General features: G+C 44.8%; 2 protein-coding genes across 2 annotated transcripts in view; both read right to left on the bottom strand.

Annotated features, from left to right (window-relative positions):
• Window positions 1-6,320: 6,320 nt before the first annotated feature.
• On the bottom strand, window positions 6,321-9,889 carry LOC131701618 (uncharacterized). The gene is made up of 4 exons (XM_059000513.1): window positions 9,844-9,889; window positions 7,434-7,595; window positions 6,712-7,244; window positions 6,321-6,542 (listed from the first exon to the last, which is right to left on the bottom strand). The coding sequence occupies exons 1-4, from the start codon at window positions 9,887-9,889 to the stop codon at window positions 6,321-6,323; spliced, it is 963 nt and encodes a 320-aa protein (XP_058856496.1).
• Window positions 9,890-10,649: 760 nt separating this feature from the next.
• The window catches only part of LOC117964083 (urocanate hydratase-like), a 31,110-nt gene continuing 22,796 nt past the window's right edge, over window positions 10,650-18,963 (bottom strand). The window contains exons 13-21 of the mRNA XM_059000188.1: window positions 18,459-18,556; window positions 17,100-17,172; window positions 16,695-16,813; window positions 14,402-14,472; window positions 13,967-14,065; window positions 12,979-13,078; window positions 12,510-12,591; window positions 11,292-11,391; window positions 10,650-11,053 (exon numbers count right to left, since the gene is read on the bottom strand). Of these exons, the coding sequence (XP_058856171.1) occupies window positions 10,913-11,053; window positions 11,292-11,391; window positions 12,510-12,591; window positions 12,979-13,078; window positions 13,967-14,065; window positions 14,402-14,472; window positions 16,695-16,813; window positions 17,100-17,172; window positions 18,459-18,556 (883 nt within the window). The 3' untranslated portion in view covers window positions 10,650-10,912. The remainder of the gene's footprint in view (window positions 11,054-11,291; window positions 11,392-12,509; window positions 12,592-12,978; window positions 13,079-13,966; window positions 14,066-14,401; window positions 14,473-16,694; window positions 16,814-17,099; window positions 17,173-18,458; window positions 18,557-18,963) is intronic.

The raw sequence follows: 18,963 nt of genomic DNA on the forward strand, positions 1-18,963 counted from the left end.
TCGGAGTGTGTTGAGCCAAAGGTTTTTTTTAAACAAAAGTCAAATCCAGGGGGAAAAACTAACTCAAGAGCCGCCGATAATATGACTGTTTTTGTATTTATTTTTAATAATGGTAATTAGCTGTCTCTATTCGCGGCATGCTGTTTTTATTGTGACGAGGAGACTCCCAAGCCTATTTCTTGCAAGCGGACGCAGTCGCGTAGTTCCCAGCAATTCTGCGAGTGGAGTCCACCCGGGTCTGTTTGTTTGTTTATCATAGGGGTGCAGTACAGTATACTGTAGTTGTGCAAACATTTCATTATTCTGTATAGTTTTCTTTTTTTTTGTTACGCATTGCATCAGCGGCGCTGGAACTAGGGGTGCAGCACCCCCAGGTTTTGCATGGCTTCCAGTTTTGTTCAATGGCTTTCAGCACCCCCACTTTAAAAAGTGTTCCAGTGCCACTGCATTGCATGCTTCAATATTAGCACTACGCTCTTGATCAATTACAGGAATCCTCGCACCGGATGCTGTCTTTGGTTTGATGGTGTATATTAGGAATGTGTGCAATGGAAATATGGTATGGGTGTTTTTATAGTGCTGTGGTATTCTGGACTGCAGTGAAGTTCAGCGGGCGGTCAGCATGTTGATTAGGCTTCATAAACTGAAGGATCCTGAAAAGGTCAGAAGAGGGTCATTTGATTTGGTGTCAGATTTCCATGACTCGCCTCAGTCGCGTTTATGACATAATCTCATGTGAGGGGAGTCAGGAAATATACCCACCAGACTCCCCTGATGAAAAACGAATGGCACTTCAGCAAACTAAATGACACTCACATATGTATTAAAAGACTTGAAATACAAACGTACCATTTTCTGACCTTACACGGCTCACGTTTTGATACGCATACCACATTCTGACGATGTACCACTTTCTGGCCCTAAATCGGTATCCAAATCTGACGATTACCAATGTTACAGTTTGCCTCCCCATCAGAAATTGCTTACCCCTGTTTTATTTTACAATGTGGGAATAATAAATTCTGATGGGTCGTATTGTGGTGTCAGAAACTGGTACCCTTGCTTATACAATAAAAAAACTGAATACAGTATTGGTTACTAGACTTTTAAATAGTTATTTTACAAATATGTAAAAGCAGAAGACACGCCATCAACACATTACTTTACGATTATGAATACACATTGCCCATGTTTTAGAAACGGGGACGATGAATTCCCCATGTTTGAGAAATAGTCAAGAAACACGTTCATACCACATCTTCTCATTGAAGTTCAATAATCTTAGGAAGGTAACCTTACCCATGTTTGAAAAATACTCAGCAGTAATAATTTTATCCATTTATACTTACTTAATAGCAAGACATTAAAAGGAAGCCGGGAGCTTTTCTGACACAGTAAACGGAAGAGAAGTAAAACAGCGCAGAGCATGCGCAGTACAACAAGAAGCAAAAACTGATGAGAAGCAACAACTGATGAGTAGCAAAAACTGATGAGAAGTAAAAAATGATGAGAAGCAAAAAATGATGAGTAGCAAAAACTGATGAGAAGCAAAAAATGATGAGAAGTAAAAAATGATGAGAAGCAAAAAATGATGAGTAGCAAAAACTGATGAGAAGTAAAAAATGATGAGAAGCAAAAAATGATGAGTAGCAAAAACTGATGAGAAGCAAAAAATGATGAGAAGTAAAAAATGATGAGAAGCAAAAAATGATGAGAAGCAAAAAATGATGAGTAGCAAAAACTGATGAGAAGTAAAAAATGATGAGAAGCAAAAAATGATGAGTAGCAAAAACTGATGAGAAGCAAAAAATGATGAGAAGCAAAAACTGATTTTAAGCAAAAATTGATGAGAAGTAAAAAAATGATGAGAAGCAAAAACTGATGAGAAGCAAAAAATGACAGAACACAGGTTCCAAATTCTGATTGGTGGTTTAAACCAAAAAATAATCCACAACAATGAATGTGACCCTAAACTCCTGTCTCTGTATTGCCATGAGCATTTTTTAAAACGAGACAATGGATTGCCTGGGGAATCTCGTAACGTGCCATTCTCTGTAGCATTCCTCACAGCAGCTCTGTAAAGAAGCTGCTTCCACACTGTGCTGCGAATGACCGTGCGTTGGAAATGATAATTTTTCTTTCACTTTAGCTACATGCTCAAGGTTTGATTCAATAGCTGATGTTTTCTTTTGTATGCACATGGATTTTCTGGTGCAGTGCACAGTACATCCAGTATTTATTTAAATATTCACCCGCTGTCACTAAGCCGACATGAAAGAATAACAAGCCCAATAACACAGTAAAAACTGTAAGTGCAAAAGCAGCTAAGGATGATATAAAAGACTGCCAGGCTGAGCAATTTAATTTCCTTTTACTGGGAAAAAGCATTTAGAAGAAATTACAAATGTACATTGTGTGCTGCCCTGCTGCTGTGGAGCGCGAGCCCTGGCAGGTAGCATCGAGGCTGGGAGCTCTGTAACTGCTTGTGCAAGCGAGCCGGGTGCCGTGGCTCTGCTCTCTTGAGGAGTGTGTGATCGCTGGTTCACGCCCAGCCTCTGCCCGGTTACATTGTGCATTAAAGACAGTTCTTCCACATCTCTCTCATACTACAGGATGTTTTCTTCAGGCACTGGTTGTCTGATAAGTGGATTTCCTTTGGAACCGTGTTTCCTTCCAGTCGCTGTGTCTCAGAAGACAGGCAGCTTAACAAAGCAGTCTGGTGTGCTTACTCCTTGTTCAGGGCAGTCTTTTACAATTTGCAGAACTAATTGATTTCCTGTAGTCAATTTGAATGTAATTTACTGTGCATCTTCTCTCTGTGACTATATATCTCTCTCTCTCTCTCTCTCTATATATATATATATATATATATATATATAGAGAGAGAGAGAGAGAGAGAGAGAGAGAGAGAGAGAGAGAGAGAGAGAGAGAGAGAGTAGTTTTTCTCCCTTAGCTTAATTACATTTTCACCAGATGCATCCCCTGACTAGAAACAGGATCCCTCCTAATTGTATGGCTGAAGATACAATTCAGATCTGGGAGAGATTCATTAATCTCAGGCTTGCTGAGACCAGAAATGCCCCTTGAAAAACAAACAGGAGCAGCTAGCAAGAGGCAGTGTTCTCCAGTTACTCCTGGCATCGCTGCAGCGCTGTGTACTTCCATTACCTAATGGTTTTACAATCTCAGCTATGAGCCGTAGACACTAACATGTCCACCAGCTGAGTGACCAAATACACAAAACATACGGGCTCTTTCTGGGAAATCATTGAGATAGCAATCGTACAGCGATGCCCACAAGTACTGCCCTCTCTTATTAATGTCAGTATTGTTTCCCTGGGTTGCATGCAAGGAGAAGCGATTGCATGATATTAGTAGGAGGTGTACAGCACATACAAGCACCTGCACTGCTTCCCTGTCCTTGGTAATCCTCATACCCCACATACTGGTGCGTGGTCAGTATTGAATCTTATCAAGATATTGTTTAGATTGTAGAAAAAGAAAAACAACAACAAACAAAGCTTCATTTTCTTGCGCGGTGCTGTCAGGTACAGAAACGCAGTACCAGCAATCAGACCATTTCAGTTCATTCAGTGTTTATAGTAGTCTTTGGCAATTCAGAAAAAAAAAAACAACAATACAGTTGATAAAATTAAACAAAACTTTAAAAGACTAGCAACTTTTTTTTTATTTTAACTTGTGTAAAGTAGAATTTTCTTCTAATAAATAATTATACAGATTTGGCAAACAGATTAGCTTTGAATAGCCCTCGATGATTTTAAACACATATAAATATTTTAAGACTATTCCTTTTTTCTTTTAAAGTGATGCTTTACATTTCCAGTGATCGTGTGCTTTGGAGCTTCTATCTGTGCTTTTCGATCTCCTTGTGCAGTATCGTTTTGTATAACGCAGCAAAGTACCATCACAGAAAATCATCAGGCTCTGCAGAATTAAAAATAACTCCTTTATGATCAGCTGCCACAGCACAGGCTGCCAAACTGCTGCGAAATCCGATCCCTGAAGGAAAAGGTGACCCTTCACAGATCACTGTAACAGACAGCTAGCTTCAGCACGGAGCGTGCTTACCGCCCAGCCCCTACACAAACACACACAGCGCACATGAACACAATGATACAGTCAAACCAATGTATTTGTGTATTCTTAATAAAAGATAGACGCTACAGGCTGCAGCAGTAGTGGGCTGTAATGGGCTTGTGCTGGTTTGTTTGTGTCAGTAGTCGAGGGCACAGATAAGAGCCACTCCACGCTTGATCCAGTGCTGGGTAGGAAACACTTCTTTACACAGAGAGCAGTGCTCAGGGTATGCAACGGGTTACCAAGCCATGTCGATGCAGATCCATTGGGATAATTTGGAAAAGTTTTGAGTCAGGTACCTGGGGAGCATTGATGGGCAGAATGGCCTGAAGATTTGGGGTACAGACACCCCCCTCCCTCACACATTGCAAGCATATTGAGTTTTAAATCCAAATATATTTCAGTAAGACACTTGTTGCAGGAGAATTTGGAAGAAAAGAGTTTGCGATCAGCCAAAAATAATGGCTCCTTTATTCAGAAGAAACTGTCCAACACTGACCAATACTACAGAGTGATTCTGTGTTGGGAAAACATGAGTAAAGATCATTAAATGTTGTATTTGTATCACGTTGTTTAGAAAAAAAAAAATGAATTGGAAAAAAAATACATTGAGATACACACATAAGAACATAAGAAAGTTTACAAACGAGAGGAGGCCATTCAGCCCATCTTGCTCGTTTGGTTGTTAGTAGCTTATTGATCCCAGAATCTCATCAAGCAGCTTCTTGAAGGATCCCAGGGTGTCAGCTTCAACAACATTACTGGGGAGTTGGTTCCAGACCCTCACAATTCTCTGTGTAAAAAAGTGCCTCCTATTTTCTGTTCTGAATGCCCCTTTATCTAATCTCCATTTGTGACCCCTGGTCCTTGTTTCTTTTTTCAGGTCAAATTAGTCCCCTGGGTTGACATTGTCTATACCTTTTAGGATTTTGAATGTTTGAATCAGAACATTGTACAAATACTACTGGCCCTCATATCAAGTTATCACTAACATTATTATTATTATTATTATTATTATTATTATTATTATTATTATTATTATTATTATCATCTTTCCTGTAGTTACTGACCGGGTATTATATCAGCACACGTGTATAAACGTGTTGCGAGCCAGCTTCATTAGCTGATATCAGTAAGCAGGTCCAATGAATGCAGTGGTCAGACAATCCCACGCATAAACTGTGGCACCGCTCTGAACCACTGCGCCACTGAGATCTGCGGGAGCGGACCAGTGCTGGCTCTGAGACACTCAGTTACTTCATAAATACAGAAATACATAAATACGTGCTATATAGAAACGAAACGCACCATTTGAGTTTATTACAAACACAAAACAAAAAACAGTTTATACAAGAACATATTATCATTCTCTACGGTTGTTAACGTACTTTATTTCATAAATATTCTCTGTTTTAACATGTTAGGATCGTAAGCCCACACTTTCTCTTCGCTGTTTTGTTTCTGAACTCCTATTTGCGTCTCACTTGCAAAGACATTGGAATTCAATTACAAATACGTATATATATTTTAAAAACTATATAGACATTCCATATTGTTTGTGTGTGTGTTCGTTGCCATTCGCCACATATAGTAAATAACCCAAATACCACAGCTGAAATTAAATAAATCAAATGTTTCTACCTTGCGTGACTTCTGCCTGCAATCTCTGTTTCCAAGCAAGCACGACGCCAACAACGGTTGCTAGGAAACTACCACAAACGCTCGGTAGATACAACTCAATAAACAATGGAAATCTTTATTTAAAAAAAAAAGGTATATTAAAACAGAGCACGTTCGCTTAAAATAATTTGCAAGCAATGACATGATATTAGAGCAAAAACGGATTATGTTTGAAAACTTTTTGTTAAATTGTCACCCCCCTGCGTGTCAGATTGGAATGGTAGCTTCCCAAAGAGTTCCACTCTTGCAATGCGGTCGCTCTGCACGAGTGTAAAACCAGAGCAAGGAGCAGTACTCTGTATTCATGTGCGTTTATTGTGAAGCAAACACGCTGGTCCGCGAGTAATTCTATAGAGACTGCACAGCACTAGCATTGCAATGCTACTGCGTTGGATAAACTTACTTGGTTTTCAATGGCATGTTCCTCTGTTGATATAAACAAGTGATACTCTTCAGCAACCCTTTCAGTATTAATTCCTCACACAAGTTTACACTGTCATTTTGCACGGTGTATATTTGCAGTCCCCCTGCTTTTCCCATGGTTATACTTTGCATTTTGCGTTTCTCTGGCACAGCGGCACACTGTTTCTCTGGCACAGCTGCACGGTGTCCATGTAAACGTTGAAGCAGCTCCTCCTGAATCTATCCACCGCCTCTGCATCCTCTCCCCCCAGAGTCGACGGCAGGGCGTGGCTGTCAACGGCAGCATTGCCTGTCCGGACCAGGCGGCATTGCTCCCGCCAGACCAAGCTGTTAGCATCGCTCTGATGAAGAATAAAGCCTGTTATTCACAGAACACTGCGGCTCCAGGATCCAGAAACACGAAGCAAGGAGAGAAGCAGGATCAGTGTCTGTAATATCCCTTTTAGATTTACAGCGCAGGTTTCTGTTTCTTGTGCCAGCGCTGTGTTCTGCTCTTTGCAGTGTACTCACCTCAGAGCGGCGCCTCCTCTCCCTGTTCCACTTGCCGATATCCTCCATGTCTTCATAGCTCAGCGGCCGGCCCTCGCTCAGCACAGTCGGGGGGACTTCCAGAAACCGGGAGCCGCAGCTCAGCCTGCTGGGACTGCTCCCTGGAGACGTGAGGCTGTCCCCAGGAGACTTGAGCCTGTCTACAGGGGTCTTGAGCCTGTCCCCAGGAGACTTGAGCCTGTCTACAGGGGTCTTGAGCCTGTCCCCAGGAGACTTGAGCCTGTCCCCAGGAGACTTGAGTCTGTCTACAGGGGTCTTGAGCCTGTCCCCAGGAGACTTGGGCCTGTCCCCAGGAGACTTGGGCCTGTCCCCAGGAGACTTGAGCCTGTCCCCAGGAGACTTGGGCCTGTCCCCAGGAGACTTGACCCTCTCTACAGGGGTCTTGAGCCTGTCCCCAGGAGACTTGATTCTGTCCCTAGGAGTTGTTAGTCGAACCCCACTCCGAGCTATCAGGAACCCACGTGGTGAGGGCGATGGATCGTTGAAAGGCTCCTCTGGAGTATTAAAAGAAAACAGATCAATGCATTTATTCCATTCATTTAATTTGCACTCATTTGTCACTCTGTTGACGTCCCTTTAAAACATGCCCAGCATACAGAATGAGAGCCTCTTTAATGAAAGTCTGTGCAGAACATTTCCCAATATTCAGTCCATTGCTGATTGCACCTAGAGGGAGCTCGCACCTGCCTCTGACAGCAGGGGCTCGTTCCTCAAGGACTCCCAAGCCTCCTGCTTCCAGGCGTTCCTCCCGTCCACCAGCTCTTTGTAGTTCACCAGGTCGGTGTCCGCACAGCTCAGACTCACGATCAGCTGGTGTTTTCGTTTTTCTATGTCTGCTCTTTCGTCTTATTGAATATTTGAATTCAATTAACATTATACTATTATTTAAACAGTGTATTTAGAAATACCCCAGTTAGTCTTCCTGGCGCATTGTAGTTGTCTATACGTATGCATTGCGTGTTGTCTTATTATTCCTTGCATATTACAAACATGAGCCGGAGTCATAACCCTCCCTAACTTTTCATTTGGTTATAATTTTTTTGTTTTTATAAATAGAGACTTCTAATTCAGTTCTAAACTAGACATGTGCACTGTACTCCAGATTCCCCATTATAAAAGTTAATCACAGTACATCTGCATGTTATATTATGCATTTACCATAGTTTACCGCGGTGTGCCACGTTTTTAAATATGCATTACCATAGCTCTCTGTGCTTTACAAGCCTTACCCGAGCACTTTACTGTGCTTTCACTGTGCTTCGCTGTATTTCACTTTGCTGTGCTTTCACTGTGCTTCGCTGTATTACACTTTCCTGTGCTTTACTATGGTAAGCTTTTTAAAGGGTTTTTACTAATAGTGCTCACATGGATGCAAAAAACAATTCCCTCATCCCACCACTAGTGGGTGATCACAGTTTGCTGTGCTGCTGTACTGAAATTAAGAATCACTGTAGCAAACACAAAGTACACGACATGTATGTATGTATGTATGTATGTATGTATGTATGCATGCATGTATGTATGTATACAGTAATCCATTCATCTATCAATCTGCCATTAGAAAAGTTGGGGAACAACTTGCACACTAGCTGTCCCTCCTGTATTAGTGAGTACAGGATGTTGGGATATGGATGTAATGGTCTGGCTGTAACCATACGCTAATCTATATGATACCTATCACTGTATGCAGGTCGTGGTGGCATGTGCATCACTATACATGTGGTGGTCCTGACTGGCTACTTGTATGATGCATACTAAGATCAAATAACCATTTAATGATGGACTAGTTTACATTGCAAGCCTTCTCCTGGTTTCTAATTTTTCTCAGTAAGTGTGTATTGTCTGGTCACTAAGGCAGCCCAGATCCACTGCTCTGAGATTGATGAGCCTTCACTTCATGTAATGGGGACAGAGCCTTTGTTAGGAGCTGCTTATAATCCCCTCTCGTTTCGCAGCTATGAAAAATAAATCAGTTCAGTGCCTTTGCTCAGTTTTCAAGCAGAGGCGGATTTTGTAATGACAAGCTGTGCAGCTGTGAAGCAGTGTGAAGCGCTGCCCTGTACCTGCTGTTTGCTGGTGCATCAGTTCTACAGATGCACTTACTGTACTTCCTGCCTCATGCGGAGGTACGACCTCTTACTGTGCGTTTCCCTTTATTCTTTATGGCGAAATGGGCAGATGGTTTGGGCATCACAGTTTGCACACCTGCGAGTGAACATTCCGCGCGTCTCAGATTTGTGAAACATGTAAATCATTTTCCTCTTGACGACGGCTGCCATCTGCTTCCTGGTTCTTAAGAAATCACGCGTGACCTTTGAACTCGTGGTACAGTCCAGCAGCAGGCGGGCCTAACACTGTGAGCTGCACGTTCTCTGCTCTGCAGTTTCTCTTCCTCATTGGTACGTTTGGCACTGATTCTGGCTACATTCGTAGGGCCAAGCGTTTATAATGTATTTGAACTCTAACCAGGTGGCACTCACATGGCTGGGAAACGGGAAGGAACCCTGGTTTTTATAAGGATGCTTGGAAGCTGATTTATATGCGTGTTTTATAAGCGTGGTGCTCCTCTAAGAACGAGGCATCGTAGGGCACGTCCTCGTCTCTGTATTAAGGCATGCATGTGGAAGTTCTTTCATTGATCGCACTGCACAAGCCCAAGCAAACAGGAATACCACAAAACACCCGGAGCGCTACACCCTGTCCCACAGTTCTCCTGTGTTAAACTCTGTGCTCTATAAAATAATACCGCTCAAGTGTTTTTTGGTTTGTTTTTATTAACTGCACAGCGCTTTCTGCTTCATTATAATGGTTCAAAAAGCACAGTTGGAGGGTTTGCGTATAAAACTATAGAACAATGTAAAACTGTTTAACACACGCAGAAGTAACCAGTTTAAGAGAACTGTGCAATGAAGTTCAAAGCTGGACGCAGACCTGTCTGTGATGTGGGCTGCGTGCTGTAAAACACCAAGGAGCCTTTGAAGGGGGCTGTGTTGTAAAATTCACAACTGCCTGCTTAACCTAGGAGAGCCGGGGAGTATCGAAGATCTCATCCCGTCTGTCCTCCACTCTCCCTGGATCAGGACGAAGCCATACCTCCATAGCCACCTTTGGAGCAGGGGTGCAGCAATTCATTGTGCATCGAGAATCACAGGGATGGAAGTAAGACTCCTGTGGCATAGCAGTTTCACCCATTCCAGGTTTTAGTACGAGCTTGATTAGCCCCAGCACAGCGGCAACAAGCTCAGTTGTGTCTTAATAAACTCATAGTAAAACCAGGAATGGATCAAACCAGCTTGCAAGCTGCAGATCCCTCAAGACCCACTCTCACACACTGAACTCTTTCAGTGGACTGTGATTATCCAGAGGGAGCGTCGCATTGTCTTCAGATTTCATACTCAGAATGCATTCTCATTGACAGATCTTTTTACATTATGTGTAGGCCCTGGTATAGAGCTCAAGGACACACGGATCCACAGGAGTTAGGGCTCAGTTTTTATCAGACGAGGTTCATCATCAGTGCAGGTTAGTGCATTAAATAAGAACATAAGAACATAAGAAAGTTTACAAACGAGAGGAGGCCATTCAGCCCATCTTGCTCGTTTGGTTGTTAGTAGCTTATTGATCCCAGAATCTCATCAAGCAGCTTCTTGAAGGATCCCAGGGTGTCGGCTTCAATAACGTTACTGTGTAAAAAAGTGCCTCCTATTTTCTGTTCTGAATGCCCCTTTATCTAATCTCCATTTGTGACCCCTGGTCCTTGTTTCTTTTTTCAGGTCAAAGAAGTCCCCTGGGTTGACATTGTCTCTACCTTTAAGGATTTTGAATGTTTGAATCAGATCGCCGCGTAGTCTTCTTTTGATTGTCTTGTATGTAAGTGGATGAAATGGTAGACAGAGAACTGAAATGTAATATTTATTATAGTTTAGTTTACTGTGATAAATGAACCAAACATGAACACGTTAACACCTCTTACAATTCCAGGCCATTAGAAACTTCAAACTTCAAATGCTTAAAAACACATAGGAGACAAAAGCCAAGAGAAGAGAACTGAAAGCCCTTTCCTAGGATTTGAAATCCATCTTAGGGACAGATTCAATCAAACGACAGCTGCGCCACACGACCGCAGTCATGTGGTCATGTGGTTTGTGATTGAATTCCTCTCTCAGTGCCGCAGAGCCCTGTCCAGCAGCCCCTCGTCTGCCACGCTGTGTGGCAGGGTCACTCTCAGGTCACTGTGCTCCCGCATGGTCTGGCAGATCGTCTCATAGGCCTTGTCATTCCCTGACCAGCACCGTCGAGCCACCTGGGAACAAACGCCATACGTATATATATATATAAATATATATATATATATATATATATATATATATATATATACTGTATATGCTGTATATACTGTATATGTTGTATATATATATATTGTGCAGCTTTACATCCAGTCGTAACCACAGGGATTGCATTAAAAGCACACTGCATTGTAGCGCACACTGGGCTAGATTCTCCATTTCTGCAGCTGGGAATGGCTGCAGGACAGGACTCACCCCATTAGAAACATCCCAGTTCAGCATCATTGTGACTCTCCTCGCAGCATCTCCAGAGCCATCAAGAACCAGCCCGAACCCACCGTTAGTAACTTCTCCCCTTTGGAGACAAAGCAGGTTGATGTTAACTAACCTTATATACATTTATACTGCTGTCACAGGACACACCAGCCTGGCACGCTATACATTACGGTCAGGCAACAATGGTCTGCAACAACAGTATTAAGTTTTATAATTGCAGAAATGTGAACTGTACTCTGGAAATAGATGCCTTTGATTAATGACCTCAGGCTGTGCAATAAGCACGCAGGTCTCAGATTGATCTGGCGTATCCACTGTGCAATAAACCATCATCATGAATTCATTTCGTTTGGAGATGTGTTTTCCAACGGACTCACTTTCCTCCATCCATGTCATCTAACAGCAACATTCAGCTGCAGCACTGCACTCACACTGCTGTGCTAGACAGCAAGAGAGACACACACTTGAGACTCCTTCTGCTGTCTGTCAAGGGCTCCTCCCTACATCTACAGTGCACATGTATTACAACACCCCATTGCTCCAGCAGTTTGGATTGGCTGTGTTGCAATCAAACCACTGGGACTGAAAATCTTGGATAATTGTCAAAATAGGCAAATTAGTGATTAGTCTAATTTAATTGATGACTTTAATATGCCACACATGCAATTCATTTAAGTATTAAGATAAAAGGAACACTCGGATTGGATTGTAATCAGAGCAACATGTGGGCAATAACTTTATAACCTGCGATACAGTCCAGATGCTGTGAGCTGATCAAAAGCAAAGGAAGCCCTCGATCACCACTGAAGTGTCACACAGTGTTAACAAGGCTCAGCCAATAGAAAAGCACTGCTCATTGTGTGTGCGTTTCTGCAGTATTCAAAGTATGGTTTTGTTACGCAGGCAGCAAGCAGGTCTGTTGGTTAAGAACAACCTGTTCACTTTTCAGGAGGCTTGGTTAGAGGCAGGCTTGGTTAGAGGCAGGCTTGAGGCAGGCTTGGTTAGAGGCAGGCTTGGTTAGAGGCAGGCTTGAGGCAGGCTTGGTTAGAGGCAGGCTTGGTTAGAGGCAGGCTTGAGGCAGGCTTGGTTAGAGGCAGGCTTGGTTAGAGGCAGGCTTGAGGCAGGTTTGGTTAGAGATGAAGCTCATACAATACAATTGATTGCAAGGAAACAAAGCTGCATTGAGATCCGTCTTACCATCCAACTCCTCCTCCGTTGTGCAGTGCAACCCACGTGGCTCCTCTGAAAGCATCCCCTACAAAGTTCTGCACGGCCATGTCTGCAAGCAAGATCAGTATCACTTCCACCCATATACATGCACACAATGTACAGAGGCACAGCATGTAATATCAATCCAATTAGAGGGAGCAAACTACTGCAGACAGGAGCTTGACATTCACCTGTCCTCACAGCATGTAATATCAATCCAATTAGAGGGAGTGCCCTGCATCTCGTGATTCGTACAGTGTGGTCTCGTGATGCGTATCGTATGGTGCCCTGCATCTCGTGATTCGTACAGTATGGTCTCGTGATGTGTATCGTATGGTGCCCTGCATCTCGTGATTCGTACAGTATGGTCTCATGATGTGTATCGTATGGTGCCCTGCATCTTGTGATTCGTACAGTATGGTCTTGTGATAGTGCATCGCTGCACCCCTGCAGGTACCTGCACAGAAAGCAGACCCATCGTAGATATTGGATGTTTCTCTGAAGGGGCTGTCTGTCCCACTGACGTCATGGTGGTCTCTGCTGATTACCACTGGAGCCTGCAGCAGCAAGGAAAACAAGCAGGGGAATAAACACACTGTGCACACCTGAGACCCAACACACACACTGTGCACACCTGAGACCCAACATACACACTGTGCACACCTGAGACCCAACATACACACTGTGCACACCTGAGACCCACCATACACACTGTGCACACCTGAGACCCAACATACACACTGTGCACACCTGAGACCCAACATACACACTGTGCACATCTGAGACCCACCATACACACTGTGCACACCTGAGACCCAACATACACACTGTGCACACCTGAGACCCAACATACACACTGTGCACACCTGAGACCCAACACACACACTGTGCACACCTGAGACCCAACATACACACTGTGCACACCTGAGACCCAACATACACACTGTGCACACCTGAGACCCAACATACACACACTGTGCACACCTGAGACCCAACATACACACTGTGCACACCTGAGACCCAACACACACACTGTGCACACCTGAGACCCAACATACACACTGTGCACACCTGAGACCCAACATACACACTGTGCACACCTGAGACCCAACATACACACTGTGCACACCTGAGACCCAACACACACACTGTGCACACCTGAGACCCAACATACACACTGTGCACACCTGAGACCCACCATACACACTGCACACCTGAGACCCAACACACACACTGTGCACACCTGAGACCCAACATACACACTGTGCACACCTGAGACCCAACATACACACTGTGCACACCTGAGACCCAACATACACACTGTGCACACCTGAGATGCTGTTTTCTTAGTAAAGTTTGTTAACTAAACTGTTGCAGTGAGCGGATTGATCGGGTCTAATGCACAGAGCCCTCCACAGAAGTGAGGCAGCTGACAGCAGGCTTACCTTGATGCGTCCGTCAGCGATGGCCGTGTTGATGGCGAGCGCGATGGAGACCCGTCCTTTCTGATCCGAGTACAGGATCCTGGCCTGGGACCCCACCACCTGAATTTCAAACAGAAACCACTGAGTCTCACACTGAACGAGTCAGGAACACAGAGGCTTGTATACTGTGTGTTCCTGTGAGCGCAGGCGTGCCTCGCTCTTATCATAACAGAGGCTTGTATACTGTGTGTTCCTGTGAGCGCAGGCGTGCCTCTCTCTTATCATAACAGAGGCTTGTATACTGTGTGTTCCTGTGAGCGCAGGCGTGCCTCTCTCTTATCATAACAGAGGCTTGTATACTGTGTGTTCCTGTGAGCGCAGCCGTGCCTCTCTCTTATCATAACAGAGGCTTGTATACTGTGTGTTCCTGTGAGCGCAGGCGTGCCTCTCTCTCACCATGTTGTGCTTGCCAGCCTCCCGTATCCAGCGGATGTTGTCATCGTACTGCTGTCTCACCAAGTCAGACACTGAAACGAGGAAATAAGAAAGATGTCCCACAAGTGCACGGGTATCCCAAATGTGACTCATTTACAACTGGTGCTGAGCGGCATTTCATGTCTTTTCCTATTTTCTTTTTCTTCCCCATGGATTCTGATTTTCTTGTTCTTCACACGGATAAGTACAGGATCCCCTTTCTGTTCTTGCAGCTGTTTCATTTTATAAAGCTGGATCGTCCAAAGTTTCCCCATGCTTTTCGGAGGCTAGCTCTTTAAAAAGTTTACCCCAGTAAAGTTTTCCTATTACAATACCATGCATTTAGCACGCTTTTTAAATAAGCTTTACCATACTTCTCCGGGCTTTACAATTTGCTGCCCTTTCACTGTGATAAAGTTTCATAAGGGTCCCGAGACACTTCAAAACAGAAATCTGTTCTGTAATAAAGTGACATCACACTTCAGCACAGAAATCTGTTCTGTAATAAAGTGACATCACACTTCAACACAGAAATCTGTTCTGTAATAAAGTGCCATCACACTTCAACACAGAAATCTGTTCTGTAATAAAGTGACATCACACTTCAACACAGAAATCTGTTCTGTAATAAAGTGACATCACACTTCAACACAGAAATCTGTTCTGTAATAAAGTGCCATCACACTTCAACACAGAAATCTGTTCTGTAATAAAGTGCCATCACACTTCAACACAGAAATCTGTTCTGTAATAAAGTGACATCACACTTCAACACAGAAATCTGTTCTCTAATAAAGTGACATCACACTTCAACACAGAAATCTGTTCTGTAATAAAGTGCCATCACACTTCTTTTAAAACAACACTCTTTCAGTTGCTTCACTGTTAACAGCTAACTTATTAACATGTTGTTGTTAGTTTTGTTAATGGTCAAGTTAAATTAGTTCATAAAATAAAAAGTGCTCCTCTGAGCGGATTCAGCTTTTTTTCTTGTCTTGCTGTTTCTGTGACAAGGAGTGAGCCCACACTGCGCTGGCTTTTTCTAGTAAAACTTGTCACGGTTTAGATTGAATTCCAATAAAAGCGTTGTGATCAAAGCTGTCCCCCTCCCCCGCATTCCTTTCCTAAGCACTTCCATCAAGTACAAAAACAAACTCAACGATCACGCTCCCTCCTGACATCCTTTCATCTGCCCTCCATCAATCTCGTACAACTTGCTGTTTGACAATACAATCCATCTCGGGGTTTTAAAAGCGCTTTGCTAGATCAAAAGGGTTTCATAGAAATGATCGGCATTCGTAATGTGGGGAGAGGATCTCGCTGGGCAGTCCTGCTCATGTCCTCCAGCACAGTGAGTCACTGCCCCTCTACCCACTTCCTTTGCTCATGTCCTCCAGCACAGTGAGTGTCTGCCCCTCTACCCACCTCCTTTGCTCATGTCCTCCAGCACAGTGAGTGTCTGCCCCTCTACCCACCTCCTTTGCTCATGTCCTCCAGCACAGTGAGTGACTGCCCCTCTACCCATCTCCTTTGCTCATGTCCTCCAGCACAGTGAGTGTCTGCCCCTCTACCCATCTCCTTTGCTCATGTCCTCCAGCACAGTGAGTCACTGCCCCTCTACCCACCTCCTTTGCTCATGTCCTCCAGCACAGTGAGTGTCTGCCCCTCTACCCACCTCCTTTGCAGATGTCCTCCAGCACAGTGAGTCACTGCCCCTCTACCCACCTCCTTTGCTCATGTCCTCCAGCACAGTGAGTCACTGCCCCTCTACCCACCTCCTTTGCTCATGTCCTCCAGCACAGTGAGTCACTGCCCCTCTACCCACCTCCTTTGCTCATGTCCTCCAGCACAGTGAGTCACTGCCCCTCTACCCACCTCCTTTGCTCATGTCCTCCAGCACTGTGAGTCACTGCCCCTCTACCCATCTCCTTTGCTCATGTCCTCCAGCACAGTGAGTGTCTGCCCCTCTACCCACCTCCTTTGCAGATGTCCTCCAGCACTGTGAGTGTCTGCCCCTCTACCCATCTCCTTTGCTCATGTCCTCCAGCACAGTGAGTCACTGCCCCTCTACCCACCTCCTTTGCTCATGTCCTCCAGCACAGTGAGTCACTGCCCCTCTACCCACCTCCTTTGCTGATGTCCTCCAGCACAGTGAGTGTCTGCCCCTCTACCCACCTCCTTTGCTCATGTCCTCCAGCACAGTGAGTGTCTGCCCCTCTACCCACCTCCTTTGCTGATGTCCTCCAGCACTGTGAGTGTCTGCCCCTCTACCCACCTCCTTTGCCGATGTCCTCCAGCACTGTCGAGGCGATGACATCGGTGGTGGCCAGGTCTTCGGGGTCCCCCGAGGTGCAGACCCAGCGGAACGGTCCGAATCCCAGGGAGAATATATCCCTGGAAATGTGGACAGGATCATGGAATTAAACGGATGTGTGGCATTCCGTGCCTGTTTGCTCTGGCAGTGAGCAGTGCTTTCCTTTCATAAGGCTGAAGGATGAAGAATTTGAAACATTCAAGACAAACAAGTGTGTGTGTTTAGAGATGGAAACACACCCCACTAATCACTTCGAATGAGTCTGAGGAGAGAGAGAGAGAGAGAAAGAGAGATAGAAGGGAGAGAGAGAGAGAGCGAGGGGGGGAGGGAGAGCAGGGATCCAGGTCAGAGAGACAGTCAGCTTACCCCATGATGTGCTGAACGTAGGAAGGATATTTAAACTCTGTCTTCCCAGCTCCACTCTTCTCCACATCAGCACCTGCGACATTCAACAGTGTTAGCGTTTCAGTCACCTGAACATCAGGTGAACATAAACGAGCATCCTTATAGACGCTGACCACAGTGAAAGCATGGCACAGTGTATCCATGCACAGTGAAAGCATGCCACAGTGTAACCAAGCACAGTGAAAGCATGGCACAGTGTAAACAAGCACAGTGAAAGCATGGCACAGTGTAACCAAGCACAGTGAAAGCATGGCACAGTGTAACCAAGCACAGTGAAAGCATGGCACAGTGTAACCAAGCACAGTGAAAGCATGGCACAGTGTAACCAAGCACAGTGAAAGCATGGCACAGTGTAACCAAGCACAGTGAAAGCATGGCACAGTGTATCCAAGCACAATGAAAGCATGCCACAGTGTAACCAAGCACAGTGAAAGCATGGCACAGTGTAAACAAGCACAGTGAAAGCATGGCACAGTGTAACCAAGCACAGTGAAAGCATGGCACAGTGTATCCAAGCACAGTGAAAGCATGGCACAGTGTAACCAAGCACAGTGAAAGCATGGCACAGTGTATCCAAGCACAATGAAAGCATGCCACAGTGTAACCAAGCACAGTGAAAGCATGGCACAGTGTAAACAAGCACAGTGAAAGCATGGCACAGTGTAACCAAGCACAGTGAAAGCATGGCACAGTGTAACCAAGCACAGTGAAAGCATGGCACAGTGTATCCAAGCACAATGAAAGCATGCCACAGTGTAACCAAGCACAGTGAAAGCATGGCACAGTGTAAACAAGCACAGTGAAAGCATGGCACAGTGTAACCAAGCACAGTGAAAGCATGGCACAGTGTAAACAAGCACAGTGAAAGCATGGCACAGTGTATCCAAGCACAGTGAAAGCATGGCACAGTGTAACCAAGCACAGTGAAAGCATGGCACAGTGTAACCAAGCACAGTGAAAGCATGGCACAGTGTAACCAAGCACAGTGAAAGCATGGCACAGTGTAACCAAGCACAGTGAAAGCATGGCACAGTGTAACCAAGCACAGTGAAAGCATGGCACAGTGTATCCAAGCACAGTGAAAGCATGGCACAGTGTAACCAAGCACAGTGAAAGCATGGCACAGTGTAACCAAGCACAGTGAAAGCATGGCACAGTGTAACCAAGCACAGTGAAAGCATGGTAAAGCATAGGTAAGCATTCTAAAGCCCAGAAAGAGAAGAATATTTCAAAACCAATCCAGGCTAAACTATGGTAAATGCCTCGTATAACGATGGGAAAAGCACGGGGGAAACTTTTCGACGCCTCTCCCCGACTCACCAGCCCGCTTCGCTTCCAGCAGGAACGCGTTCCCGTAGTCCCAGAAGAACAAGCCCTTGTCCGCCAGCTTGTTAATGGCAGCGATGTGTCTTCTGAGGCTAGAAAATACAGAAGACACACACGCTACAGCATTAGGTGAAAACCAACCACAACCCTACCCCTAACCCTGCCCTTAACCCCAACTCTAACCCTACCCTTACCTCTACCCTACCCCTAACCCCAACCCTAACCCTACCCTTACCTCTACCCTACCCCTAACCCCAACCCTAACCCTACCCTTACCTGTACCCTACCCCTAACCCCAACCCTAACCCTACCCTTACCTGTACCCTACCCCTAACCCCTAACCCCAAACCTAACCCTAAACTTAACCCTAACCCATTCCCCATCCCCAACCCTAAATTGCTCTAGGGATGGCTGTGGTAGAAACGTTCCGGAATCTGATTGTCTGTGGAATGGCTGTTGTAGAAATGTTCCAGAATGAGACTGTTCTGGGAGTGTTCCT

The sequence above is a fragment of the Acipenser ruthenus genome, chromosome 25 (genome assembly GCF_902713425.1).
Source record: "Acipenser ruthenus chromosome 25, fAciRut3.2 maternal haplotype, whole genome shotgun sequence".
Taxonomy (NCBI): domain Eukaryota; kingdom Metazoa; phylum Chordata; class Actinopteri; order Acipenseriformes; family Acipenseridae; genus Acipenser; species Acipenser ruthenus.